Here is a 27,788-nt window from a genome sequence, read left to right on the forward strand (position 1 = left end):
CTTCGTTGCCCCTCCCAGTGAAAAAAAAGGAGTAAGGACGTAGCCATTCTGGCGGCGGCCGGAAGAATTGCTTGGTCGGTCGGCCCGAGGCTGCAAGACGTACGCGGCTTAATGTCCATGCACAGGGATGTATAGCTTTCCACCACCGATATGCCTATGGCCTCTGGGCACTACAGATACCGTTCCCCGTCGCAGCTCAACAACGCCCCCAAAACTGAGCTGCCACCATCCCGGCCGCGCGAAACGGCACGCCGCTCTTGAATCCGACCGGGCTCGGGAACCGTCGGCTCAGGCACGCGGCCCGGCCGCAGGCCGCACGGAGAAAAGACACGGCCGCGCCTAGCCGCCTACCACGTTCAAACCCGACCCGGACGCGCTCTTGTTCCCTTTTCCCTCGGCCCCACCACCGCCCCGGCCGGACCATGGTCAGGCGGCAGGCCGGACCGAACACCCATGCTCACTGCTGCCTGCCAGCCGCCGCCAGCCACCCCGACACCGCGGCCCCGCGCGCGGGGGCCCCGCATGTCATCGTCTCCGCTCTTTGTGTGTCCCCAGCGCGACGGCGCGAGCAGGTCTGCAGGCCGCTGCTGATCTGCGCTCGTGCCTGGCTTAGCTGCGACTGTTGTCTTTAAGCTCGCACGCGAACCGACCCGCACTGCGCGCAAGCCACTGCCACCGCCCGGCGCCGCCAGCCAGCCTCCGCCTCCACTCCGCTGGTGCCCTGCCCTCCTCCCCTGCCCTCGTGCCCGGGTCGCCGTCTTCGCAGCAGCCGCCGCCGCCTCGCCAGATCCCGTCCCGCGACGCGGCGCGGAATCCCGTGGCGCTCCCGGCTTGCTGGGGAGGATGGGCAGCACCAGCGCGTTCGTCATCAGGTGGATCAACTTCTTCACCATGGTCAGTCGGTCGGCTCGGCCCAGCTCCCTCCTTCACCTCCCTTGCTCCCCCGGCGTTTTGCTTTGCTCTGCTCTTGTTTGGGGCTGATTCTCGGCTCCTCTTTTCCCGCATTTGCTCGCCAACTTTGAGCTGGCTGTGTTTTTTTAGCTGCCTTATTATTTGTTCGCTGCTCCGAGTGAACTGGCGCCGTTGGCGGGGCTTCAGAATTCGTTCCTGGTTCAGCAGCAGTTTGTTTGTTTCAGCAATTCATTTCACCAGCGATTGCGAATTGTGGTTTTTGATTGCTCTCAAGTACACTTTCCCCACCATTATGCTTTCCACTTTATCTGTCTTTTTGTTTTCCCGAAACGTGCACATTCATGGAAATTTTGTGTTCGTCGTCCTCCATCTGGTGGTTCTGCCCCGTTGCATCATCTGGTGGTTCTGCCCCGTTGCATTTTCTGTGTTAAGCTGCAATGCTTCCACATTTATACCACATTGATTGGGTTTGATCTTTAGCAATTGTTACCTTCACAGTTCATGTTACATATGAACATAGGAAAGAAGTATTGCTTACTAATTTTCCTAATAAATGACTCTATGGTGTTTTTGCATTGCTTTTATTGGACAGATACTGGCACTGCTGGTGGTGGGTTTCGGGTTCTGGATGAGCACCCACAATGATGAGTGCAGGCGGTCCTTGACCATCCCTGTCATAGCTCTGGGAGGAGTGATCTTTCTCATGTGCGGATCTCATCTGCACCCCCGTCCTGTGCCATTACCTTGGTGAATTATCATGCTCCACACATAACCTGTCTCACTGGCGATTTATGTTGCAGATCACTCATCGGATTCCTTGGTGCTTGGAAGAACATTTCTTGCTTGCTTTGGACAGTATCCTTGCTTTCCCGTGAATTGGATTAGTAAAGTCACAGTCACATGAGTGCAACTAATTGCCTTGGTTCCTTGTTTTTGGGTACTTCTGGAGTTATCTGTTACCTTGACATGTGGGCGCCTAGTACCTAATCATGTTGTTTGTGGTCTTGGTGGCAATCATGGTGTTCACAGTGCTTGCGTAAGTTCCTCTGATTCGTTTGTGATTGCACAGCCTTTATTTAGCTGGTGACTTGGTGGCCATGATGGCATGCTTTTTGCTTGTTGCTGGTGTGCACATTGATTACGTGATGGTATTGTTGGAATTGTCCTGCACCGTTTAGTAGCTGAAACATTGATTAGGTGTTAATTATCAATTGACTAAATGAAAGAAGTAGCCGTGTTATTGCTTAACCGTGTCTTTGTCTTTTACTGCTGCAGGTTTATAATAACCAATACAGGAACTGGCCATGTTGTTCCTGGGGCTAGGTATGTGACTAGCTCCCATGGAGTCTCCAAGCTTTGTATTGTTTCAGATAATGATACAAAGAAACACAGGAACATTGCGCTTATAGTAATTTAATATAAAAGGGTTAACATATAAATCATGCACTGAATGATCCAAAGAATTCCAGCTTGTTTACTAGCTTTTTTTTAGCTTACTGGATGAAGTTGGAAACGGTTCCCTTTACTTGTTTGCTGCCACATAAATTGAGGCATTTCTCATGTTATGTGCAGATATAAAGAGTACCGTCTTCAAGATTACAGCTCCTGGTTTGTTAAACAGGCATGTACTGCTTCTTTGTTAGAAAATATATGTTTCCTGCTATGCAAGTACATCTAAATATTCTGCTGTGTGGCACATAACTCTGTTGATTTATTTTTTCTTTCCAAACTCCAGCTCAATAACACGGAGAAATGGACTCACCTGAGAAGTTGCCTTGTGAAGTCAGATGACTGCAATAACCTGTCAAAAAGATACAAGGTCACTTCTCACTTGGAATCTTACTTCGCCTGATTTATTATTGTAGTTGCTCCATGTGCTACTATTTCTGTTACGATAATCTTACCAGCACAACCCAACTTCATGCAGACTCTGAAACAATACAAGCTTGCAGAACTTACTCCCATGGAGTCCGGCTGCTGCCGCCCACCAGCAGAGTATGCACCTGAACCTTTCACTCATATTGAAACTTTGAAAATTTTGTTCGAGAACCTTTGAAAGTAACCTGCAACTGCTCACTATAATCTTAAACATGGTCGTCACGTTTGTCTGGTTTTCAGGTGTGGGTACCCAGCTCTGAATGCCTCCTATTTCGATCTGAGCTATCATCCGATGAGCACCAACATTGACTGCAAACTGTACAAGAATGCGCGCTCTGTCAGGTGCTACGACTGTGATTCTTGCAAGTAAGCTTCTTAGCACCTCACTCCCTGGCTCTGAACCATCAAACTATTTTTTGACGCAATGGTAACGCCAAACATTTGGTTCTAGAGCTGGGGTTGCGCAGTACATGAAGACCGAGTGGCGCGTGGTTGCAATCTTTAACGTGATATTGTTCGTCATCCTGGTAAGCCCTGGTGTCAATTTGGACACGAACACTGATAGTACGGCCAATTTCAGACTAGCACTCTCCTCACATGTCACAAGATGAATATTTTTAACACCCTCATGCTGATCTCCCTTTCATTTCATTTTTCATCTGTGTTATTGTGTCTAGTTGTTCGTGTACTTTGTGGGATGTTGCGCGCGGCGGAACGCTGGAGGTAGCGATGCAAAAGGTAATGGAAGGTGAAAGAAACACTATGTGGGCTGTTGCCCGCAGCAGAACGCTGGAGGTAGCAATGCAAGAGGTTGTGGAAGGTGAAAGAAAACACTTCGAGGTGACGCGCTTGGCCATCCGATGTGGAAGCAGGAATTAGCTTTAGCACCCCTGTAAAATTGTTCCATCAAATTCCTTTGATGAAAAGATATTTGGGCTTATCTGCTGTGTGGTGATATTCTCTGCTGCAAATGGGTTGCGAACATCTTGCAGATAAAATTCATTTTGCCTCTGATTTCATGACATTTATTTTCAGGATGGAAAGAACTAGAAGCTCCAGTGTCTGATGCTTATTACAATAATCATGATAAGTACACTTACTGTGGCAGTATGAAGATCAACGGATCTCAAAATTGAGCATTCTTTAGTGATAACAAGAAGCCAAAACAAATGCCTAGGTCTGATACATTCCTTCGTATGGAATGTCATGGGCATCTGCTTCCGTGCAGCCCGTGTGATTTTCCCGATTTATTTGTTGTTCACAAGGGGGCTGTAAATAGGGTACCACATATTCCGAGCGACGTACTCCACCGTTTGCGACTGTCAACAACACGATAAACTTTGGTTCAGACACTGCCATAGGTTTGAAGTTTGAACTATACGAATGTGAAATTAATCTCTGCGTAGTACAGTACCTCTGACATGCTCCCAAGCTCCTTAGGACCCACAGTGCGGCACCCCTCAGCTAGGTCTTCAGCAACGGCGGCACGGACAACTGCTGCGCCGACACGTGCGGTGATGTGCCTTATACTGCAACGATCGGTGGATGTCAGTCAACCATCAGTTGAAAATGGATAGGGAGTTCATATAACAATGAGTAGGAAGAAATGATTGGATTGGATGGATGTGTCCGGTAACAGCGTGCAGTAGCTGGTGAAGCTCACCTGGAGACTTCAGGGAAGAGGATTCCTTTTTGAATTTCATCATCTGTGATGTATGATGCCAGGCTGCATTGCAAAAATAAGCAGATGTTTATGTAATTTTTTTCACAAGAAAACAAAAGAATGATTCAAATCGGATTAGGCGTTTGTTAAACCAGTGTAGTTGATGTTTTATGCCAATGGAACTCCAGCAGAACAAAATGCAGGGGCACCTAATCAGGTCGGACAACCATAGATAGTTTCATCGAGCATGACGTACCACTCAGCTCCTGCTTGAAGCATGTCATCTGAAATGTGCCGAGCACCTGAAAGGAGAGCTCCTAAACCAATCCTGAATATGACCGAACTTCAATCAGTAAAACTAAAAAAAACAAATAATTATCTAGGTGGTGAGAGCTTATCGTACCCAGGAAATAGATACATGTTGTTTGCTTGATTAGCATAGCCGGTCTTACCATTTCCTATGAAATTAATACTTTAGCACCAGTGATCATCTACTATAAATTAATGCTACCAAACAACGCAAAAGAGAGTAGGCAGGAATTACCTAAAGAAACGTTACTGAAAGGGCTTCCACTAGCAAATATCGCATTCTCCCCAACATGCTTGAATACATCCTCAGGTGTACATTCAGCTGTAATGTAACAAGAGAAGACCAAAATTAGCACTTCATCTTAGGGTTCCTTTAAAAAGAAAAGCATTTCATCCTTGGGTCTTCTCAAACTATCTATGGATGGCTGAGCACAAACCTTTAGTAGTTGGATTGGACATTGCAAAAATTGCAGGGCGTGGAGAATCAGATTCTTTCATAGCCTTGAGAACCTGGTGACATATGGAGTTAGAACTCAATTGTAAACATATGAACCCTTGGAGTATAATTTGGCACTTTCCCAATATGATCTTGTTCACAAAGGAGTGGAGCTTTGATGCTCAAAATTCGTCAGTAAGTACAGTTGATCAATTTAACTAGGAATGTGCTGGATGGTGAAATTTCATAAGAAAAAAGCTCAGTATTTCTCTTGAGTGGTGATGCAGCCCAACACTTAGATCAAGCAACATTATTATACAAGGCTAGACTAAATTAGGCAAGTAAACAGCTGGCAACAGCTAACCCACAATTTCTTTTGTGCTGCTGTGGAATTGTTAACGGAGTCCAGATATATTGGCCACCATGATTGGTAGTGCTTACTAGTCAGTCCTGACAAATCTGTCCATATAAGAAAGGTACATACTTGACACTGTCGTCCAAGAGATCACTCATGAATCATTTTCAGTCAGTCTAAATGGATCTTTTTTTTTGAGCATATGTTCAACCAAAAGGCGGTAGCTGATGCAGTCATTGTTTTTCACTGGCATCATAAGAATACATATTACGTGTTGAAGTATTTGGAATATTTTTTAGATTCAGAAACCGTCTAAGACCACAGCCCTTCACCAAACTTGAATGGATAATTTAGTGCTAATCATAAGCACATAGACTGAGGACTGCTAAATCAGGATTGGTAAGGTAGAAGAGAATGCATTCCTTGTTTGCAGAATCCTGAAAGAAGTAGGTTCTCAGATACTTATGTTTACCTCCTCGTTAAATATGCCTCCAACTCCAGACAGTCCTAAAAGCACATGAGGCTTCACTTTCCTGACCTGAAGATCAGTATCAAACTGAATTAGTCCAAGCACAGAAGCATTCGAAATACGTATTTTCTCTAAGCTCCAGCAGCTGACAATGTAATAGTTAAAATTAAATTATCATACCACTTCAACAAGACTAGCCCCCTCATGGAGATCTGGGATCTCATTCGGACCATGGCCTCTGGCAAAATTTGCCACTGCAGGGTCCAGATCCTTCCTATCTTTCGTAATAAGGCCCTACATGGTACAGCACAACAGGAGCACATAAAAAAGACAGCCTTTAGATTGAACAAATATAATGGTCACCTAATAAAACATCGCTTGCCTAAAGTTAACTTACATTTTTGTCCAGAACCCAGAATTGATTATGTCCTTCTTCCCCAGTTTTCGCGAGCATCCTTGACATTTCCTGTTTCGCCATGCTTAGCACACCTATCCCAGCACTGGATTCTAAAGAGGAATTAGAATGGACGAACCAAGCGTTTGATAACGAACGTGCCATATAAATAGACTGGGGAAATTCTACAGGCATGTTAAACATATCGGATACCTTCCAGCTCCCGCGACGACAATCTTTTGACTTGTAAAATCATGAAGAGGTCGGCCTTGTGCTCTAACAGCACCAAGTAGGCCAGCTAGAGCAACACCGGCTGTACCCTATTTCAAATAGCATAAGCCCATCGAACAATAAGACATAAAATTTGACGGTATGGGAATCCAATTACCTGTACATCGTCATTGAACATGCAAAATCGGTTCCGATACCTCTCAAGAGTCTCAAAGGCCCATTTCATTTGGAAGTCTTCAAACTATGATTTTATCACTTCAGAAACAAGCAACATTGAACTAGCAAGTAGAGGATGACCTTAAAGCACACATACCTGCACAACTGCTTGAGGCCAACGTGCGTGGACAGCCTCCATGAATTCATCTACAACGGCCATGTATTCTTCTCCTTCCAATCGGGGTTGCCTCAGTCCTAGATCTAAGTAAATACTACTGAATAAGATATGTGACAACGGATTTTATTTACTGATAAATACATCTTTTCTAAACAAACAACATTCACGTTTCCATTTGATTATAAATAAGTTGTAAAAATCATGTCAGTACGAAAATGTTTCAAAATTGGGTTTAATGTATCTTACGCACATAGATTGTCCTCCAGAAGTTTTTCATTATTTGTCCCCACATCAATAATTACTGGAAGAACCTGCAGGTATTGATGTATGTTCAGAGAGCAGGAACATAAGAAAAAAGGAATGGCACAAAGGGCAGGCTATTAAATATAAGGGATAAGTCCAGTTTACACACTCGAACTACTACAAAAGTCTGATTTCAACCTTCGACTAGAAAACCGGATACGAGGGCCATCCAACTGTCGAAACCGGACAAGTTTGGCCCTTTGGGTGGTTTCAAAGGTAGTTTTGTATTTTTTTTAAAAAATAAAATCCTGAAAAGATGTAAAAAAAATCAGAACCAATCCATTTTAAATAAGAAAAATATGAAACTGGTATCAAAATTTTATACAAAAGTAACCTATCCATTGTCGCTCTATTTGAATCATATTTATTAAAAAAACATAAATACAACCAAACAAATACTAGGAACATGAAAAAATTGGATCCGAATAAACTGACAAGTAGAGTGCCAATAGATAGGTTACATTTTTAGAAAAATACCGGTAACCGTTTTTTATTTAAAATAAATTATTTTGTGAGTTCTTTAGTTTAAACTTGAATTTTTTTAATTTTCGCAAAATGAAAAACCACCATTGAAGCCCAAAGGGTCAAAATTGTCCAGTTTTGACAGTTGGATGGTCTGCGTTATCCAGTTTTGTAGTCGAAGGATAAAAATCAGATTTTTGTGATAGTTCGAGGGTGTGAACTGGACTTTTCCTTAAATATAATTGGTTTGTTCTAGTTGGCAGTATTCTATGTGGTAAACGTAAAAGCAATTTATTTGTAGCTGATGCATTTTCATTCTGGAAAGACAGTAGTAGGATGTTCATCACCTTTTGTGGGTTAATACCAGCAGCTGCAACATAAAGATCCAGTTTACCAATAGGTATGCCTATCCCCTGAACACCAAGGTCACCTAAGCCTAGAATGCGACTCCCATCAGTCACAACTATCATATCAACCTGAAAAAGTGTCAACCAATTGCATGAAGACATGTTGTACTGGCAGAAATGGAAGAACTAATGCTGAATATTGCTTATATGGTCTCTAAAGAGAAGGCGTTAAGCACAACCGAGAGTTTACCATGAAAATAGCAATATGTTGAATACAAATTAATGTGGGATTGCTTCTAAGCATTGGCTGAAGGTATATTAAGATACACTAACATGCAGTATACCTCTGGGAAACCGCTAGCATCAATCGAATGTTATAATTCAGTTTCATATCTTTTTTTAATCGAAAAAATGAAAATAATCTCAACTTTCTTTGCCACCACACTAGATGCAATAATTTAAAAAGTGTTCTTAGACAGCAGTTTCAGTTATTACCTTCTCTTGTGGCCAATTGTAAATCATCGACATCATCTCCCCCTTATCCTTTGCGGTGAAATACATCCCACGAGGCCGTCTGAACAGGCCACTGTAATTCTCACAGACCAAGCCGACAGTGGGAGTGTATATTACCGGCGCAAGATCCTTGATATTGTCGATTAGCACCTGGCAAAAACAGAGCATATAAGCACTCCAAATTCACGGCCATCACCATCGCATCAGTTTTTTCGTCCAGGCACGACACCGCAGCACTGATCGAGGGCTCACCCTGAAGTACAATGTCTCGTTCCGGTCGTGCAGCCTGTTGAGGATCCTCCACTTGGCCAGCGCGACGATGGAGTCCGGCTCGCCCCGCGTGTTCTTCTCCAACGACCGGTACGAGTTTACTGCGAACAAAAAAAAAGCAGGCACGCGTATTAGAAACGGAGGAGGGTTAATCCGGGACCCCGCAACCCATTCGCCACGCGTCGAAAGGCGACCAGGGACGCAAGGGGCGCAGACGGCCAAAGGGTGGGCGCGGGCGACTCACTGAACCGCTCGTACTGCTGCTCGAAGGACATGACCCGCGGCGGGAGCAGGCCGCGGAGGCCGAGGCGGTCGCGCTCCGTCAAGGGGAACGCCGTGTCCTGCGCCCATACCAGACGGAATGGAATCCCCGGTAAGCTGAGACCGCTGCATCAGAGCCCCGCGCGCAACCGCGAGATCGCGGTGGGGGGAGGAACGGCCGGGTGCGGCTGGCGGCCTACCTTGTTGTACCATGGGTCGTTGAGGATGTCGTTCCCGCGCTTCTGCACGATGCAGGGCGCCGGCACGGTGGCGAGCGGCCCCGCCGGGGGTGCGGACGTCGACAGGAGCCGCCGGACCTGCGACGACCGCCGCGCCACCGAACGCCACATCGCCGCGCCGCGCGAGAGATCAGCGACACGCCGCTCGGCCGGGGTCCAAAACCCAATGCGGTGCGGTGCGGAGGTGGTCGGCGAGGCCCGTCCCGTGCTCGCGGGAGAGATTTTGAAGAGCGTGGGGGGAGGGGGGTCGCCGCGCGGTGCGGGTACCCGCGGTGAGGTCAGGACAGGAGGTCCCGGCCGCCGCGGGGCGGGATGGGTTGGATGGGTGGGGACCTGTGGGTCCTAGGCGAGGCCGCGGGCGCTCGGTCCCGGGCCGTGCAGGGAGGTGAGTGGTGGGGGCGGAGGAGCGGACGCGGGACGGGGGCCGGGGGCGCGCGGCGGCGGTGTCGGGGGCCAGCCGCGGCGAAGGTTCCGCAGCGCGAGAATATTGGAGGATTCGAAGCCGTAAAGGTGGATTCGCTTGGCCCAGTACTACTACAGTAGCTCATTGTTAACAAACCATTTCATTTTGCATCAGATGAAAGAAAACACCTGGAGTTCATGAAAACACAGCCAATATTTTAGAACCGACGCCACGTCTTCTCCCACGTGAGCTTGTGTTCCAGAGGAGCAGATTACTCACTCCAGTTTCAGCTCGACCTTGGGTGACAACCGGTATAAAATTTGGCAAGGCGTTTTTCATGGCCCAGTACAAATTTGACGAGATGGATTTGTATATTTGTCGCCGCGGCAAAAGCAGTATTCCCCGTCACGTATCGTTGGGACGGGAGACCCAGACGTGCCCTGTGGTCCTACGACTTCCATGGCGCCGCCGCCAAGAGGATCGGAGCTGGGGTGGCCGGATGGTCCGGGCGTGCGGCGACGACTGCGCGAACTCGGCCGTGCACTAGAACCAAGGGGACCGGATGCCTTTGCGGCTTTGCCTTACCCGAATTGGCCCAGCCACGTGCGCTTGGGTGAAGCAGAAGCACACCTCTTCCACACTGCCAGGGGACGACAGGGTGGTGCCACAGCTCGACCCACCAAGAATCCGGTCAGATCTCCGGCCTGTGGTGTGCGTTCCGCCGCCCTTTTCTCTGCGGAGCCTTTCCAGTGTTGTTTTTTTTAGGGGAGGTTTTCTTCGGTTCGAATGTTCGATGGAAAGTAGATGTCGATGACGCTTGATGCCGACCAGTGCTCGACGAACGGAACTGGACGGAATTATTGTCAACTGCGTCGGTTGGGCATCAGAGATACGGTTGGGCATCAGAGATAAGAACCCAGTGTCGGATAGCACCTGAACAAGGAATATGCAAGATAAATAGGGATGCTGCGGTTGATCGGGCAAACTCCCATGGAGCTATTGCTGCTGTATGTCGAGGGAGTAATGCAGGATTTGTGTGCAGCAAGTGCAATGACCATACGTCTATACCGGCAGATCCTCCGGTCACAATCCTGTAGTGACTTTGTTAACCTTGTTTGTATGAGTAGGGTTGCGTGCATGTATTTATAAAGATAAATATGCATACGTATATGTGAGTGTATGCGTTTGTACCGTGTTTCGAAAAAATTATGTATGCTCTCTCGTGGCTGGCCGGCATGTGTGGTTCTGCTCCACTCCCATATGGGTGTAAACTATTTGTAATAACGAGTTAATAAAATCCATAAACCGTTTGGATCATGAGAAATGAATTTGATTCTAGTAATCAAATTCTGTTTTAATTTTCAACTGAAAATAAATATGATGGAATGTGGTTCAATTCTATTCCATCTGTCCTAAATTATTAGTAGTTAATTTGGACTGGAGGGGGCAATATTTTTATTTGAATAATATGGAATCCTTACGTAACATGTTTGGATGACTACTTGAAATTATTTTAAGAGTATAATTCAAATGAAAATTAACTACACCAATTCCAGATGCATATCTCTCCCTCTCTCCCAATCTCTCTCACACACCCCTCACAATCTCTCTCTCCTCTCTCTCTCAGCACGCACGTAACTCACACACATACGCACATACTCTTGCGAATGTCAGGAAGCATAGCACATATTCCCTCTCTCTTCTCTCTTCTCTCTTTGGCTCTTTGCAAATGTCATATATACACAGGAAGCATAACACATTCCCTCAAAATGACAGCAATATGATAATCCATCTTAAAACAAGAAGGCAATATGCATATGTTCACTCACACTGCATATGTTTGGAATTCAGCTATCAGTGCTCACCCATATGGTACCACCCTGACGGTTACAAAAATAATTCTACGTTGGAATAATTCTCGTTGCATTGGGTGCCTCCACGATGATCTGTTGCCGCTCTTCTCAGGCAATGACCAGCCGCTCCATGCAGGAGGATCTCAGAGCTTCTTCCATTTCAGCCATTGCTCCCTTGATGACTGCTACTTCATCCTCCCTTGTATGAAAACAATCAAAAACAACTTTCCTGAAAGCAACGGTGTCAGCTTAACCTAGCCAATGAAGGTTATTATTATTTTTTTGACACTATGAAGGTTATTATTTGGTTCAAAATATGTGCATAAGCAAACAATCCAAATAAAGATTTACGTTAACAACTTCGGTCAGCAGAGTTGTGGCCAAGGCCAAGCCAATTAGTTTTGCATATGGGTGCAAGCGGCGCGGGCCACTCAGCTGATCCACTGGGCCAGGCAGCACCGTGAGCCCACGTGCTCCTGCATCGCAGCCTACTTCGGCGACGGGTCATACGCGTGTATCCCGCCTGGCCGCTTCGTCCCCCCCAGCTCTTCGCAGCAGCAGCCGTTGCGCGCCGCAGCGCCGCGACCATGGGAAACCATAGCTCCGTCCCACCGTCGTTACCGCTTTCCGCTGCGACGAGTCCTCCGCGTGCACTGCCTTCGTTGCCGTTGCCGTCGCTGTAGTCCTCGTCCATACCCATGCCTATGCCTGCGCCTACCACACGAGGACATTGTCAGTTTGTCACCACCATGGTCTGCATGATGCAAAACTTTTGCATGATGCACTTGCTTATATATGCCCTAGTTATCCACTTCTACGTTGTTTCCTTCCCCACACAAAAAACTAATCCGGTATACTACTTGCTTCCTTCCCTACCAATAATTATCCCAACAGGATTGCATATGTTCATATCACTAATTAACTATTTTCTTAACCCCCACAAGACATCTATGCACAGATAAACCTAACGGCTACAAAATCAACTTGAACAACTTTGTTGCAAAAAGTGTAGTGTGTAAATAGCACAGGAAGCAAAAAAAAAAGTGTAGCCTGTTAAGCAAAAAATGCAATAATTAAGGTGCATATCTGAATAAATAGTGTGTGAAAACTATGAATAAATAGACCTGAAGGTAAATATCCGTTATTGATGCATGAAAATTACCAGCAAGAAAATGCTACCAGAAGTGTTAAAAAACACACTTGGAAGTTACTACAATGCTAATAACCATGAGCCAGGCTGAAGAAACAAAAGCTTTCTTATGCCAATTAAATGCTACAAGCATCTAAAGGGAAGAGATTCAGATACAATACTACCTCCGTCCCAAAATATAAGCATTTGTTTACTTCTGCTGATCATGTTTGACCATTCATTTTATTAAAAAAATTTGTTTACTCCTACAGCATGCTTTTTTGATAAGAGGACAGCATGATTGCAATCAGCGATCAGTGCACAGTGCTCCGTCTACGTAAGTACTCTCTCTGAAAGTATATGGATACAACTTTTTTTCAAAAAAAAAGCATACGGATACGGCGTCCTTATTCTCCAAAATTACGAAGCTTTTTGATCGATGTATACAAAAGGCATACGGAATACGTATACAAATCTACATGGCACAGTGCACAACCACACACAACACCCACTGTCCCATTGTCGGCCGCAGTGCTGCATCGCACAAATGCGCGCACTTCAGCCGGCGAGCCTTCCCTGTTTGCCGGACGACGCGACCACTTACTACTACGTATAGTGTACATATACAGATCACCGTAACCCCACGCACAGTTGCACATCCGCTTTGCCCACCCACTAGCCCACCAGTCCACCACCCACCCGCGCGCGCGACACGACAATGCCCAGCACGAACCGAGAACCGACGACAGCGACTGACACGGGCCGCAGTCACAGCGCGGACCTGATGGCGGGGTACGCGCCCTGCTCCTGGTCCGCCGGCGGGCTCAGCAGCTTGCCGAGCTCCCGCACGAACGTATCCATGGCGGGGCCGGGCAGGCACATGGGCACGACGATGCCGTCCTCGCCCTTGGCGTTCCTGAACGGGATGAGGAAGCTGACCACCCCGGGGATGGCGCCCACGCCGCCCTTGGCGGGCCCGCCGTACACCGGCCGCCCCCACCCGAAGTCCAGGTCGCCGAACCCGGCCTTGGTCACGTCCGACGCCAGGTACGCGCGCACCACCGTGAAGTGCGGCCGCCCGCGCAGCACCATCAGGTCCGCCACCGACCGCATGTACTCGACGCCCACGCCCTTGGCCCGCTTCACCAGCTCCACGGCGAACCCCAGCGGCCTCGCCGCGAGGTCCCCCGCCGTGGCGACGGCCACCGGGAGCGCGAACGCGTTGCCGTAGTAGCCCTCCGGGATGGCGGCGCCGGACCTGCCGCCGCGGGCGTTCACGATGCAGATCATCCGCATCTCCTCGTCGGCGTCCGGGGCCAGCGCGGCGGTGCGGCACTTCCACAGGAGCCCCGTCAGGAGGTCGAACGTGGAGGCGCGCGAGCGGAGGTGCGGCGGCAGGTGCGCGCGGACGGCCGCCACCTCCCGCCGCCCGAAGAAGAAGGAGCGGTGCACCATGTCGTCCAGCGGGATGATGGTGCCCTTGGTGTCCGGCACCTCGTCGTACTCGCGGTGCGCGAACGCCGGCCGCGGCGGGTCGCGCGCCTCCAGCAGCTCGCGCCCCCACACCGGGCGCACCGTCGGCGCCGCCGTGCCCCGCGCCAGCTCCGCCACCGCGCCCAGGAACTGCACCAGGCCCTGCGCGTCCGCCATGGTGTGGTGCAGGCGCACCCCCAGGATGAAGCCCCCGCACGCCAGCCGCGTCACCTGCACGTACACGTAACACGTACGTAAGCTTATTACCATGCACGTGCGCAACGCTTGTCCAGCACACGCGCAAGTGCCCGAGAAACGAGAGACAAGGACGGTCGTCGGCTCGTCGCCGTCACGTACCTGGAAGAGGAGGAGCGGCGAGCCGAGGACCTCGGACGAGCCGGGGACGTCGAAGATGAGCTCGTCGAGGCACGGGAACGGCGGCTGGAGCGCGTCCCCGAAGTGGTCGAGGCGGACGTCCGCGTCGGCCTCGATGAACAGCACGCCCTCCCCGGTGCACTCCACGGCGAGCTTGCGCCCCTCGAGCTCCCGGAGCCTCCCGGCGAACGGGTAGTAGTGCACGAGCGCCCCGGCGACGGCGGCCCGGATCACCGGCGCGGGGTCCCGCGCCCCCGCCAGCGCGCTCCGGCGGTAGAACTGGATGACGGGGATGTGGAACCGCAGGCCGTCCTGGTCGTCGATGTCCGAGAGCCGCTTCAGCTCCCGCGGCGTCGGCGCCGCCGGCGCCACCAGCACCGCCGGCTTCCTCCGCACCGTGAACTTGAGCGACGCCGCCGCCATTTCCTTGGTGATGCGCAGCACGACGACGCAGTGCTCACTGAGCTGAGCTGAGGTGGTGGCGAGCTGCTGCTGCCTGCTGGTGGTCCTGCTGCGCTTGGTGTGGCGAAAGGAGCGGCACTGGGGTGCGCTTATATGCACGCTCGTACAGTACAGGTAGGTACAGCGAGAGTGCCGTCCGATTTTTTCCGGGGTTTTGCGGTGGAAATGAGGTCGCCGTTGCCGAACAAGTTACAAGGTTTGATATATATTTGCCTTACTGTATCTTGCCAAAGCCAAGAGATTTAGTTCATCTATGTATAGGAATAGACTATCTATGTATAGGAAGGTTATATTTGGATAGTCTCTTGGCTTAGCTCCCAAGGCTTTCACGCCTATATGTAAGTGCTGCATGCAGGGCTGTTCTGCATCTATCAACACGCAACTCACGAACTACCCAAGATAGGGCGTCGTGCTTCCGCTCCTCTGATTCTTCTACATGGTAATCAGAGCCTTAGTCCGTGAATAGATTGCATCGCTCTTGAGCAACTATCATGGCGAGTTCATCATCTAGTTCCTCCAACCCTCTCCTCGCCCAACCCGTCACAGAGAAACTCGGCAAGAATAATCACGCATTGTGGAAAGCACAAGTGCGTGCGGCGATCCGAGGCGCACGTCTTCTGGGCTATCTCACTGGTGACGCCAAGATGCCGCCGGCCGAAGTCGTCTAGAAGGGCGCCGATGGGAAGGAGGTGAAGGTCATCAATCCAGAGCGTGAGGACTGGGAGGCTACGGACCAGCAAGTCCTTAGCTATCTCCTGGCGTCGGTCACCAAGGACGTCCTCACGTAGGTGGCCACCTGTGCCACTGCCGCCGACGCCTGGAAGATCATCGAAGACATGTTTGCGTCACAAACGCGAGCAAGATCCGTCAACATGCGGATTGCCCTGGCAACGACCAAGAAGGAGAACTCCACCGTTGCTGAATACTTCGCCAAGATGAAGGCTCTTGGCGGCTGCAGGACGACCCCTAGAAGATGAAGAATTGGTGGAGTACATCATCACCGGGCTCGGCGAAGAATTCTCGCCGATCGTCTCCGCTCTATGCGCTCGAGTGGAACCCATCTCAGTTGGTGAACTCTATTCTCAACTCCTCAATTTTGAGACTAGAAGGGACTTGATCTATGGAGGAGGCAGCTCTGGGTCGGGGTCGGCAAATTCCGCCACCCGGGGTCGTGGATCGTGGCGCGGCAAGACTCAGTCACGCGGGAGAGGCTCCACTCGTGGCGGCGCATCTACTGGTCGCGGGAACTCAGGAGGACGCGGCTCCTACAACAACAACAACTCCAACTCCAACTCTCGTGGCTTCTACAACAACAACAGCCGCGGGATGTCAGGCGCTCCAACCAACTCTGATGAGAATAGATGTCAGGTATGCTTCAAGAAAAACCACTCGGCTGCAGAATGTTGGCACAGGTTCGATGAAAACATCGTGCCAGATCAGCGCCTTGTTGCAGCAGCAACATCCTCGTACGGTGTGGACACCAACTGGTACACTGATACCGGTGCCACAGATCATGTGACGGGACATCTCGAGCAGTTGTCCATGAAGAAAAAGTATCAAGGGAATGATCAGATTCACACGGCGAGTGGAACAGGTATGGACATTAGTCATATTGGTCATACTACAGTTCATACCCCTATTCGTGATCTGCATTTAAATAATGTTCTATGTGTTCCACATGCCAAGAAAAATCTTGTTTCTGTTCATCGCCTTGCTACTGACAACTCTGCTTTTCTAGAATTTCACCCTGATTTTTTTCTTATTAAGGATCAGGAAACGAAGAATATACTCCTTAGAGGAAGATGCCACAGAGGCCTCTATCCCTTGTCAGCACCATCAATAAAGCAAGTCTACACTACCACTAGATTGCCTCTATCTCAGTGGCACAGTCGACTGGGTCATCCTTCGTCCTTTATTGTTAAGCAAGTTGTCAGTAGCAATAATCTTCCCTATCGTGATGAGTCATCGAGTCAGTCAGTTTGTGATGCCTGTCAACAAGGGAAGAGCCATCAGTTGCCCTATCCCAAGTCGTCTAGTATTTCTAAATTTCCTTTAGAACTTGTGTTCTCTGATGTCTGGGGTTATGCACTTGAATCAGTTGGTCGAAAAAAATATTATGTGAGTTTTATTGATGATTTTAGCAAGTTCACATGGATTTATTTCTTAAAGCACAAATCTGAAGTGTTCCAAAAATTCCAGGAATTTCAGCTACTTGTAGAACACTTGTTTGACAAAAAAATCCTTGCTATGCAAACTGACTGGGGAGGCGAATATCAAACTCTAAATTCCTTTTTCCATAAGACAGGCATAGTTCATCATGTTTCCTGTCCACACACCCATCAACAGAATGGGTCTGCTGAGAGAAAACACCGTCACATAGTTGAAGTCGGGCTCTCCTTGTTATCCCATGCGAGTATGCCACTCAAATTCTGGGATGAAGCTTTTCAAACAGCTGTTTATCTTATCAATCGTGTGCCTAGTAAAACGATTGGTTTCACTACGCCCCTAGAGCGTTTATTCCATCAAAAACCCGACTACTCTTCAATGAGAATTTTTGGGTGTGCATGTTGGCCTCATCTTCGCCCATATAATACACACAAACTCCAGTTTCGATCCAAGCGATGTGTTTTTCTTGGTTACAGTACCATGCACAAAGGCTACAAGTGTCTTGATGTCTCCTCTGGCCGTGTTTATATTTCTAGAGATGTAATTTTTGATGAAAATATTTTTCCATTCAGTGAATTACATCCTAATGCCGGTGCTAGACTTCGCTCCGAAATTCTTTGCTATGGTTTAGGGGGAGAACATGTAGCAGACCAATATACTAATTGTCCATCTAATGTTTTCTCTGAGTTGAATGTTGAAAACCAGGAAGAATCAAGTGTACAGGCTGGAGTAACCGAAGCAAATTCTGATTGCACAAACACACAAGAAGACTTGGCTGCAGGTGCTTCAGGATCGTTGCCAACGTCAGGAGAATCAGGCACAGGTGCAGGCGACTCTCCTGCTGATCGCCTCGACCACCAGCCGGCAGCCACGTCGGCAACCGTTTCTCCTCCGCCGACCGGGACAGGCGTCAGCGACCGTGGAGACGAACCAGTGAACGTCACAGCTGCATCTGCACGGGCGGGGGAACTCTCTGCTGCTCACGCTGACGGTACAGAGGGAATTTCTTCTGCTGCACCGCAAACTACCATGCCAGCTGCATCAGTACATCGTCCTGCTACCAGATCACAGAGTGGTATACGCAAAGACAAGATTTATACTGATGGTACTGTCAGGTATGGTTTCCTAACAACTACAGGAAAACCTAGTACCACTGATGAGGCTTTAGCTGATAATAATTGGAAAGAAGCAATGGATCTTGAGTATAATGCTCTTATGAAAAATAAAACTTGGCACCTTGTTCCACCACAGAGAGGTAGGAATGTCATTGGTTGCAAATGGGTTTACAAAATTAAAAGAAAATCTGATGGAAGCTTGGATAGATATAAAGCTCGTCTTGTGGCTAAAGGTTTTAAACAGAGATATGGGATAGACTATGAAGATACTTTCAGTCCTGTTGTTAAAGCTGCCACTATTCGTATTATTTTGTCTCTTGCTGTGTCTCGGGGCTGGACTCTCAGGCAGCTTGACGTTCAGAATGCTTTCCTTCATGGTGTTCTTGAAGAAGAGGTATATATGCAACAACCACCTGGTTTTGAAGAACCCTCGAAACCAAATTTTGTTTGTCGGCTAGATAAAGCTTTATATGGTCTAAAGCAGGCTCCTAGAGCATGGTATTCTAGACTCAGTACCAAATTATTAGCACTCGGTTTTCAATCCTCCAAGGCAGATACTTCACTATTCTTTTATAATAAACATGGTATTAGTATCTATATTCTTGTTTATGTGGATGACATTATTGTTGCGAGCTCTACGTCTCAGGCTACCACAGCATTGTTGCAAGATCTGCAAGGGGAGTTTGCTCTAAAGAATTTGGGAGACCTTCATTATTTTCTTGGGATTGAAGTCACCAAGGTACAAGATGGAATTGCTCTGACTCAAAGCAAATATGCTTCTGATCTTCTTAAAAGAGTAGGTATGGTGGATTGTAAGCCAGTTGCTACTCCATTATCTACTAGTGAAAATTTGTCACTACATGAAGGATCATTATTGGGACCAGATGATGCATCACGGTATAGAAGTATTGTTGGGGCACTTCAGTATCTTACGCTTACTAGACCTGACATTACTTTCTCTGTTAATAAAGTTTGTCAGTTTCTTCATGCACCAACCACAGTTCATTGGGCAGCAGTGAAAAGAATTTTGCGATACTTGAAACAATGCACAGAATTGGGATTAAAAATACAAAAGTCTTCTTCGACCTTGGTAAGTGCTTTTTTGGATGCAGATTGGGCTGGTAATATTGATGATAGAAGATCTACAGGAGGATTCGCTGTGTTCATAGGCTCAAATCTTGTATCCTGGAGTGCAAGGAAACAAGCTACTGTTTCAAGGTCTAGTACTGAATCAGAATACAAGGCAATTGCCAATGCTATAGCAGAAATTATGTGGGTTCAAACTCTACTTCGTGAACTGGGAATTCCTAGTCCAAGAGCAGCGAGACTTTGGTGTGATAATATTGGTGCAAAGTACATGTCTGCTAATCCTGTCTTTCATGCTAGGACAAAGCATATTGAAGTTGATTATCATTTTGTCAGAGAAAGAGTTGCACAGAAATTATTGGAAATTGAATTTGTATCATCTGGTGATCAAATAGCGGATGGCTTTACAAAGGCCTTGTTTGTTCGGCTATTGGAAAACTTCAAAGCCAATCTACACCTAGAACGGTTGAGATTGAGGGAGGCTGTTAGATAGGAAGGTTTGATATATATTTGCCTTACCGTATCTTGCCAAAGCCAAGAGATTTAGTTCATCTATGTATAGGAATAGACTATCTATGTATAGGAAGGTTATATTTGGATAGTCTCTTGGCTTAGCTCCCAAGGCTTTTACGCCTATATGTAAGTGCTGCATGTAGGGCTGTTCTGCATCTATCAACACGCAACTCACGAACGACCCAAGATAGGGCGTCGTGCTTCCGCTCCTCTGATTCTTCTACAGCCCCGCACGGGGTCAGGGCAAGTCAGCAGAAAAGGCGCCTGATAGACTGACTACTCGAGCACTCGTCACTTGGTTTGGTAGTAATTTTCGTGAAAGATGGCACGACGGGACGGGTTCGTCCGGTTTCGGTTGGGTCAAAGTTATTTTTGTGCGATCCCAGTGTGGACGCACCGGACCGAACATGTGGGGCTGCCTAGGACGACCGGGCGAGGACGACGCCAGCGCCAGCGGTGCGATCGATCCCTCTGGTGTACAGCGTACCGGTGTCCTGCGCTGCCCATCACTCCATCAGCCCATGCTTGCTTGGTCTGGTGTACAGTGTCCGTCGCGCCCATCGCTTCGGATCGACGCAGCCGGCCGGGGCCCGGGGATTACCTTTTCACGAGAGGGGACCTTGCCGCAAGGGGTCATCGCGTTACCGTCGCCGCTCCGCACCATTGGCTGCCGCTGGCGCCGAGCACGGAGGGGGTCCTCGCGACACAACACCACCAGCGAGCCCCGGCTGCCGCCTGTAACACCTGGATACTCCGGACAGAGTTCCTAGTTCATATAATTTTTGTCCTCTAGACCCCACAATTATTTAAAATAGAAAATATCACTCTCTCCCCCTCACTATCACTCACCCATTACCTCTCTCTCCCTCACTTCCCTCACAAGCTCTCCCTCTCCCCAAATCCCAAACTCCAAACTCCCACCCCGAATTGATCCCAAGACCAAGAAGACTTCGAATCCGTGTGGAGGGCCATCTTCCCTGCGAGCTCCTCCCAAGGGTGCCTTAGATTTCAAGTTCTTCGCGCACGAAAAGCTCATCCTAGGTATTCAAACTTGTGCCGCCCCGATCTATGTTTCTAGGAGGTTCTAAGTGATTTCTTTTGGTCAATCAACTCTATATGCATCCCTCAACTAGAATCTAAAAGAGTTTTGATTTTGGAGGGTTGGTTTTGTCCAAAATCAAGATTTCAGTTTTTGGGGCGAAAATGCTGTCGGGTCCGGAGACTCCGGGTATAAGCCCGGATACTCCGGGTTTTGGAAAACTCCGGGCGAAACTCCAGGTATAAGCCTGGATACTTCGGGTTTGGGACACTCCGGGGAAACTCCGGGTATAGCCCCGGAAACTCCGGACTTGGGGGGTCCGGATACTCGGTGCCGTTGTCACTCCGGATCTTCACAATTGGGGAGTTGTACTCCCTTTGAGCTCTTCTTGCAAATGTCTTGAAGACTTCCGGAGTTTCACCCTTATCGCCTAGAAACATGACCCAAATATAGCGTGAAAAATCATCAACGATTACTAGGCAATAGAGGTTACCACCAATGCTCTTGTATGTAGTTGGACCAAAGAGATCCATGTGTAGTAGCTCGAGCGGCTTGGAGGTAGACAACATCGTCTTGATGGGATGATGTGTTGCAACTTGCTTTCCGGCTTGACATGCTTTACATAACTTGTTCTTGTCAAATATGACATCCTTCAAGCCGGTGATCATCCCTCTCTTGTGGGCTTTCTTGAGGTTGCTCATGCCAATATGAGCAATTCTTCTATGCCAAAGCCACCCAAGAGACGACTTGGTGAAGAGGCATGTCATGGAGCTTGTTTGCTTTGAAGAGAAATCCACCAAGTAAATGTTACCATGCATAAACCCCGTGAATACCAATGACTTGTCTTCTTCATGAGTTACTACAACACCATTCTTGTCAAAGGTACACGTTAGTCCAAGATCACATAATTGAGCAATAGAAATAAGATTAAAACCAAGTGGTTCTACAAACAAGACATTAGAAATAGATAAATCTTTAGAGATTGCTATTCTACCCAAACCTAAAACTTTTCCCCTTGATTTATAACCATAGGTGACATGTTCATGATCGCCGGGGTCTTCAAAAGAGGTGAACATGCTATCATTGCCGGTCATGTGTTGAGAGCAACCGCTATCAAGTACCCAATGTTTTCCACCGGCTTTGTAGTTCACCTACACACATGAGAATTCACTTTTGAGTTTTTGAAACCCAAACAAGCTTGGGTGACAAGAGCTTTTGGGACCCAAAGTTGCTTGGGGAGCTTCTTCTTTGACTCCTTAGTGATTTTGCCAATGAATTTGGCCTTCACCTTGCCCTTCACTTTACTCAAAAGAAAATGGTTATTTTGAAACATTTATGAGTAATTCTTAGGTAAAGTAGGGAAATGACGTGATGATAAGGTGCACTCCCTAGTGTGGTGCCCGGTGACTTGGCAATGTTGTCAATATGAACCAACTTCCTTGATGAAGCTAGTCTTGATCTCCGGAGAAGGAGTAGTACTTTGATTTGGCTCTGGAAATGAACCAAGACCTCTCTTGCCATAGTCACGAGTATTGTTGAAGAGAATTTCCTTGTGGATGTATTCTCCTCTTGAGAGCTTCTCCACACTACTCTTGAGGCTTGCCACTTGATCCATCAATTCTTTTTCCCTAGAAGGAGCAAACTCGGGCACAATATTAGTGGCATTTGCATTAATGAGTAGGTCATCACATGAAGTAGAAGCATTGACCTTTTCAATAGTTTCATTGACAAAGTTCTCAAGACTTGGGTCAATTGCTTCATAGGCAAATTCAAGTTCTTGATATTTGTGAGCCAACTCCCTATGCTCTTGTTTAAGCTTTTTGTGGCTCTCTTCAACTTGCTTAGCAAGTACAAGTGACTCATTGTGCTTTTTGAGCAAGTCATTGTACTTGCCAAGCAAATCGGAGTGAGCAAGCTCTAACTTGGCATGAGTGCTCTCAAGAATCTTGACTTTGCCCTTTTCCCTTTTGATAACGGATGTATACTCATTAATGAGGTTAGTGAACTCATAAGGGTCAAGCTCTTCATCACTATCATTGTCACTATCTACCTCACATACCTTTGTTTTACCTTTTGCCATGAGGCACATGGGAGGTGGAGGTAGCGATGATTCTTCATTGGTGAGGGCGATGGTGACTATATCTTCTTCCTCATCACTTGACTCTTCGCTTGATGAGACATCGGTCACCCACTCTTGTTTTTCTACCAAGAAGCTTCTCTTGGTGTTGCCCTTTTTCTTTGGGAAAAGTTTGGTCTTCTTGTCATGGCTCTTCTTCCCTAAGTTTCTTGTTTTTGTTCTTCTTCTCATCTTCATCATCATCGCTTGAATCATGACGATGCTTGCTCTTGTTGTCCTTCTTTCTCTTGTCCGGCTTGGGGCAATTTGGAGCAGTGTGACCTTTTTCTCCACAATTGTAGCAATTTTTGTTCTTGACATCTCCCCATGGCCGGAACATTCTTCTTTTAGGGTCAAAGTTGAAACCCTTCTTGTTGATCTTGTCATTCAAGCATGTGAACTTTCTCATCATGAGAGCAAGTTCTCCATCATCTTCTTCATTGGATGAGCTTTCATGATGATCTTCTTCTTAATTGCTTGAGCTTGATTCTTGCTTGATCATCTTGAGCTTGCGGTGCTTGTTGGTCTTGGTTTTGAGAGCGATTGTTTTGCTTGTAGTTGGCTCTTCGGACATACCAAGGATACCCATTTCATGAGCATGAATTTCGCCCACAAGCTCTCCTACTTCCATCGTATCAAGATTCTCCTTTTGAAGCATAGCATTGATGATGTTGTACTTGGGCTTCGGAAGGAGCATGAGAATCTTGCGGTTGATGGAGCCACTGTCAATTTTAGAAACTTCAAGTGCATTAATGTCCTTGACAATGACATTCAGACGAGAATACATATCATTGCAATTTTCATGAGCTAGCATCTTAAAAGAATCATACTTAGCTCTAAACAAGTGATATTTTTGTTCACGAACTTTTGTAGAGCCTTCATGAATTTCAATTAGCTCTTTCCATATATCACTTGCTAAGTCCATGCCATTTACTCTAGCAAAGACTTCCTCACTAATGGCTTCGAAAATTGCATTTCTAGTATTAACATTCCATTTTAATTGCTCCGAGGTGGGAGTTCCGGTGAACCCGGTCTTTGTTGCCAACCACACTTCGGGGACAATCGCATCAAGGTATGCGGCCATACGAACTTTCCAATAGGCAAAGTTCTTGCCCTCGAAATGAGGCGGCGAACCTCCCATCATGGCCATAGCTCTAGGCGGTGAAGCCTAATGATCCAAATGAGCAACGAGGCTTTGATAACAATTGTAAGGATCGATGGATCAAGAGGGGGGTGAATTGGGCCTTTTTCAAATTTCTAAAACAAAGTAAAGCAAACTTAACCTATGCAATACTAGTAAGGCTCAATTCACCAACCGGCTAGCTAAACAAACTACACAAGCTTATGAAGATACAACTAGATATGAAACTAAGCAAGGTAGAACTAAGCTATGATCTCTAAGGTCAAGCACATGAATAATTGCATGAAAGTAAGTGCTTGAAAGTAAAGAGTGGGCAAGAGACAACCGGATTTTTTCCCGGGGTGTCGATGTGTTGGCACACACCCCTAATCCACGTTGTGACACTCACTAAGAGTCTTGTCACCTCCCAAGTCACCGAGACGAGGGCGCTCACTCAGAGTCTCCGTTCACCATCTCGGCGTGGTGGAGCTCAAGCCACGCACAAACTTCTTCGGGCTCCCACAATCATTAGCAGGCTCCGGAAGAAACACCTTCAATCATCAAGATCGCCTAGGTGCTGCCAATCACCAAGAGTAACAAGTTAGGGTCTTCACTTGAGTAAGAACCGATCACCAAGAACGGATGCACACAAGCTTCTCTCTACTCAAGTCCTTAGTCTTGCTTCTTGAATGATTGAATGAACAAATGTGTGGAAGATGAAGCTCAAGTTGGCTCTCAACAATATATGAGTGTATGAATGTTGCTTGGTGTCAAGAGAGTGCAAAATGACCCATTGGAGGGGTATATATAGGCAGCTCACACGAATAGAGCTGTTGGAGAAAAGCTGCCAGAAAACTGCGTAGCGCCGGTTAATCCGACGATCCTCCAATAGCCAGCGTCGGTTTAACCGATGAAAGTAAACTGCCCCTTTTGGAAACTACCGTTACAACTTGGGCAGATTAACCGACGTATCATCGGTTTAACCGGTGAGTGTAGTTGTCCACTGATCAACTGAAAAACCAAGTCTCTGGACAACTGCACCGACGTTAACTCAAATCCATCGTCGGTTTAACCGGTGAGTACAACTTCTGAAATCCCTGGAAAAACCATCTCACTGGTCAATTGCACCGACGTCTCATTTCAAACAGCGTCGGTTTAACCGGTGTATTGAACTTGAAAAGCCCTGGAAAAACCAACTCTGGACTAATGCACCGACGTTAATTCAAACAACATCGGTTTAACCGGTGTATAGAACCTGTCCAAACTCTGCTGACTGCGTTTAACCGACGTATAGAAAAGTGGAAGCGTCGGTTAAACCGGTGTATAGACTTTTTCTGATTTTGCCTTTTCTGATTTGAGTCTTGAGTGAAATCCAAATATTCTTGAGAAATAAGTTGAAAACCACTTATTTGAACTTCTAGGAACCTGAGTGACCATAGTGTGCATCCATTTTCAAATGACCACGTCCATGCTCAAGTTACTTGACTTTAACCCCTCTTAATAGTGCGATCACTACAAAACTATAAAACCTATACTAACCTAAGTGTCCTTCTCAACCTTACGACACTTAGGACTAGAAAGATCCTTAGTCTTGTTATATATTTGAGTTGAATACCGAGATCGCCTTTTTGAATAACGGAATTGAGGGGGCCTCTTTTGACATATGACCAAATGAGCGATAATGATCTATTAAGCTGCACAAACTCATTAGTCACAATAATGGTTGTCATTAATCACCGAAACAAACCTAGAGGGCCTAGATGCTTACAGAGAGAAAATGGACAGCACTACTTACGTCCTGCTAGCTACACTCTCAGCAAAGAGGAGAAGGAAAGCATGTTTGATTGCTTGAACAGTATGAAGGTACCGTCCGATTACTCCTCGAATTTGCAGGGAAGAATTAATATGAAAGAGTAAAAGTTCACAAACCTAAAGTCTCATGATTGCCACGTTTTGATGACCCAATTGCTTCCAGTCGCGTTGAGGGGTATTCTACAAGAAAATGTAAGATTAGCAGTGGTGAAGCTATGTGCCTTTCTTAATGAAATTTCGCAGAAGGCAATCGATCCAAATAAGCTCACAAGGCTACATAATGATGTGGTCCAATGTCTTGTTAGTTTTGAGATGGTCTTTCCACCTTCGTTCTTTAATATTATGACCCACCTCCTGGTTCATATTGTGAAAGAGATAAACATTTTAGGCCCTGTATTCCTACACAATATGTTCCCTTTCGAGAGATACATGGCAGTCTTAAAGAAGTACGTTCGGAATCGTTCTCGGCCAGAAGGATGTATCTTCAAGGGCTATGGAACAGAGGAGGTCATTGAGTTTTGTGTTGATTTCATTGATGAACTTAGTCCGATTGGGGTCCCCATGTCACGCTATGATGTGCGATTGGAAGGAAAGGGCACACTAGGTAAGAAATCTAATATGCACATCACTGAAAGTGAAATCCACAAAGCAAATTTCGCCGTTCTACAGAATTCATCCCTCGTGGCCCCATATATGGATGAGCACATCAATATTGTCCGATATGAAAACATAGGGAAGTCTGAGGCATGGATTACACGTCATCACATAGATAGCTTTGCGGTTTGGCTGAGAAGAAAACTCATAGGTGACAGCACGATTGATGTACAACTACAATGGCTTGCTAGGGGACCATCGGCCACAATCATGCAATACCAAGGATACGAGATCAATGGATATATGTTTTACACAAGAGCCCAAGATGATAAGAGCACGAACCAAAATAGTGGTGTGCGTATTGATGCAATAGGCCATGATGGAAATAAGGACAGCTATTTTGGTGTCATAGAGGAAATATGGGAGCTTGACTATGGCCCCTTGAAGATTCCTTTGTTTCGATGCCAATGGGTGAACCGAGCAGGTGGCGGTGTAACGATAGACCGGTATGGAATGACAATAGTGGACTTCAAAAAGATTGGATATAAAGACGAACCATTCGTCCTCACCAAGGATGTGACGCATGTTTTCTATGTGAAGGACATGGCAAGAAAACCTAAGAAAAATCAAGGCAAGTCCGACAACGAGCCAAAACGCCACATAGTTCTTCCAGGAAAAAGAAAAATCGTTGGAGTTGAAGATATTTCGGACAAGTCAGAAGACTTTGATCAGTTTTACGACTGTCCTCCATTCTCTGTCGATGTTGACCCTAGCATCCTGTTGTCCAAAGAGGACGCTCCTTACTTACGCCTCGATCATGATCAAGGGACATTCGTAAAAAGAAAGGTCGTCAACGTTCCATTAAACAATGATGTGTAATCATTATGTTATACTTTTATGTTCATATAACCAAGTGATTGATGTAATATATGGTGTATGAAATAACTTATATTTTAATTTTTAAGCATTTATATAATAGTTTGCACAGAAAACACAATTGAAACAGATATAAAAAAAATTTAGACTCAATATGATAAATTAATTAAGTGCATACTCAATGTGATAAACATAATTAAAACAAAAAATCTATTTAATTAAGTGCATGCACATATATGATAAAACACCCAAAAAAACAGAAAATCTATTTAATTAACTG

General features: G+C 46.8%; 3 protein-coding genes and 1 non-coding gene across 6 annotated transcripts; 2 read left to right on the forward strand and 2 right to left on the reverse strand.

Moving 5' to 3' along the window:
* Nucleotides 1-203: 203 nt before the first annotated feature.
* LOC120692873 (tetraspanin-10-like) lies at nucleotides 204-3,812 on the forward strand. Its single transcript, XM_039976271.1, has 11 exons — nucleotides 204-894; nucleotides 1,505-1,617; nucleotides 1,713-1,767; nucleotides 1,893-1,948; nucleotides 2,188-2,235; nucleotides 2,485-2,533; nucleotides 2,648-2,731; nucleotides 2,840-2,907; nucleotides 3,031-3,156; nucleotides 3,242-3,317; nucleotides 3,468-3,812. The coding sequence occupies exons 1-11, from the start codon at nucleotides 844-846 to the stop codon at nucleotides 3,540-3,542; spliced, it is 801 nt and encodes a 266-aa protein (XP_039832205.1). The 5' UTR covers nucleotides 204-843; the 3' UTR covers nucleotides 3,543-3,812.
* On the reverse strand, nucleotides 3,777-10,077 carry LOC120692869 (NAD-dependent malic enzyme 59 kDa isoform, mitochondrial-like). 3 transcript variants are annotated; one of them, XM_039976265.1, is made up of 19 exons: nucleotides 9,338-10,077; nucleotides 9,121-9,217; nucleotides 8,859-8,977; nucleotides 8,589-8,756; nucleotides 8,094-8,222; nucleotides 7,232-7,292; nucleotides 6,961-7,064; nucleotides 6,805-6,888; nucleotides 6,630-6,736; nucleotides 6,420-6,522; nucleotides 6,203-6,316; nucleotides 6,026-6,091; nucleotides 5,200-5,272; nucleotides 4,998-5,084; nucleotides 4,857-4,911; nucleotides 4,710-4,781; nucleotides 4,454-4,516; nucleotides 4,205-4,319; nucleotides 3,777-4,109 (listed from the first exon to the last, which is right to left on the reverse strand). In XM_039976265.1, the coding sequence occupies exons 1-19, from the start codon at nucleotides 9,485-9,487 to the stop codon at nucleotides 4,038-4,040; spliced, it is 1,839 nt and encodes a 612-aa protein (XP_039832199.1). In that variant the 5' UTR covers nucleotides 9,488-10,077; the 3' UTR covers nucleotides 3,777-4,037. The 3 variants fall into 3 exon arrangements, 2 of the variants coding, with proteins under 2 accessions (XP_039832199.1, XP_039832200.1); XM_039976266.1 differs by lacking the exon at nucleotides 6,805-6,888 and having other exon boundaries at nucleotides 9,338-9,694; XR_005682765.1 differs by lacking the exon at nucleotides 4,857-4,911 and having other exon boundaries at nucleotides 3,793-4,109; nucleotides 9,338-9,694.
* Nucleotides 10,078-13,168: 3,091 nt separating this feature from the next.
* Nucleotides 13,169-15,186, reverse strand: LOC120692871 (benzyl alcohol O-benzoyltransferase-like). Its single transcript, XM_039976269.1, has 2 exons — nucleotides 14,592-15,186; nucleotides 13,169-14,465 (listed from the first exon to the last, which is right to left on the reverse strand). The coding sequence occupies exons 1-2, from the start codon at nucleotides 15,030-15,032 to the stop codon at nucleotides 13,530-13,532; spliced, it is 1,377 nt and encodes a 458-aa protein (XP_039832203.1). The 5' UTR covers nucleotides 15,033-15,186; the 3' UTR covers nucleotides 13,169-13,529.
* An 848-nt stretch (nucleotides 15,187-16,034) lies between these two features.
* LOC120693669 lies at nucleotides 16,035-16,173 on the forward strand. The gene has a single exon (XR_005683125.1). It is a non-coding gene; the product is annotated as a small nucleolar RNA Z247 (small nucleolar RNA).
* Nucleotides 16,174-27,788: the final 11,615 nt, after the last annotated feature.

Source organism: Panicum virgatum, chromosome 9N (genome assembly GCF_016808335.1).
Source record: "Panicum virgatum strain AP13 chromosome 9N, P.virgatum_v5, whole genome shotgun sequence".
In the NCBI taxonomy this organism is placed as follows: Eukaryota; Viridiplantae; Streptophyta; class Magnoliopsida; order Poales; family Poaceae; genus Panicum; species Panicum virgatum.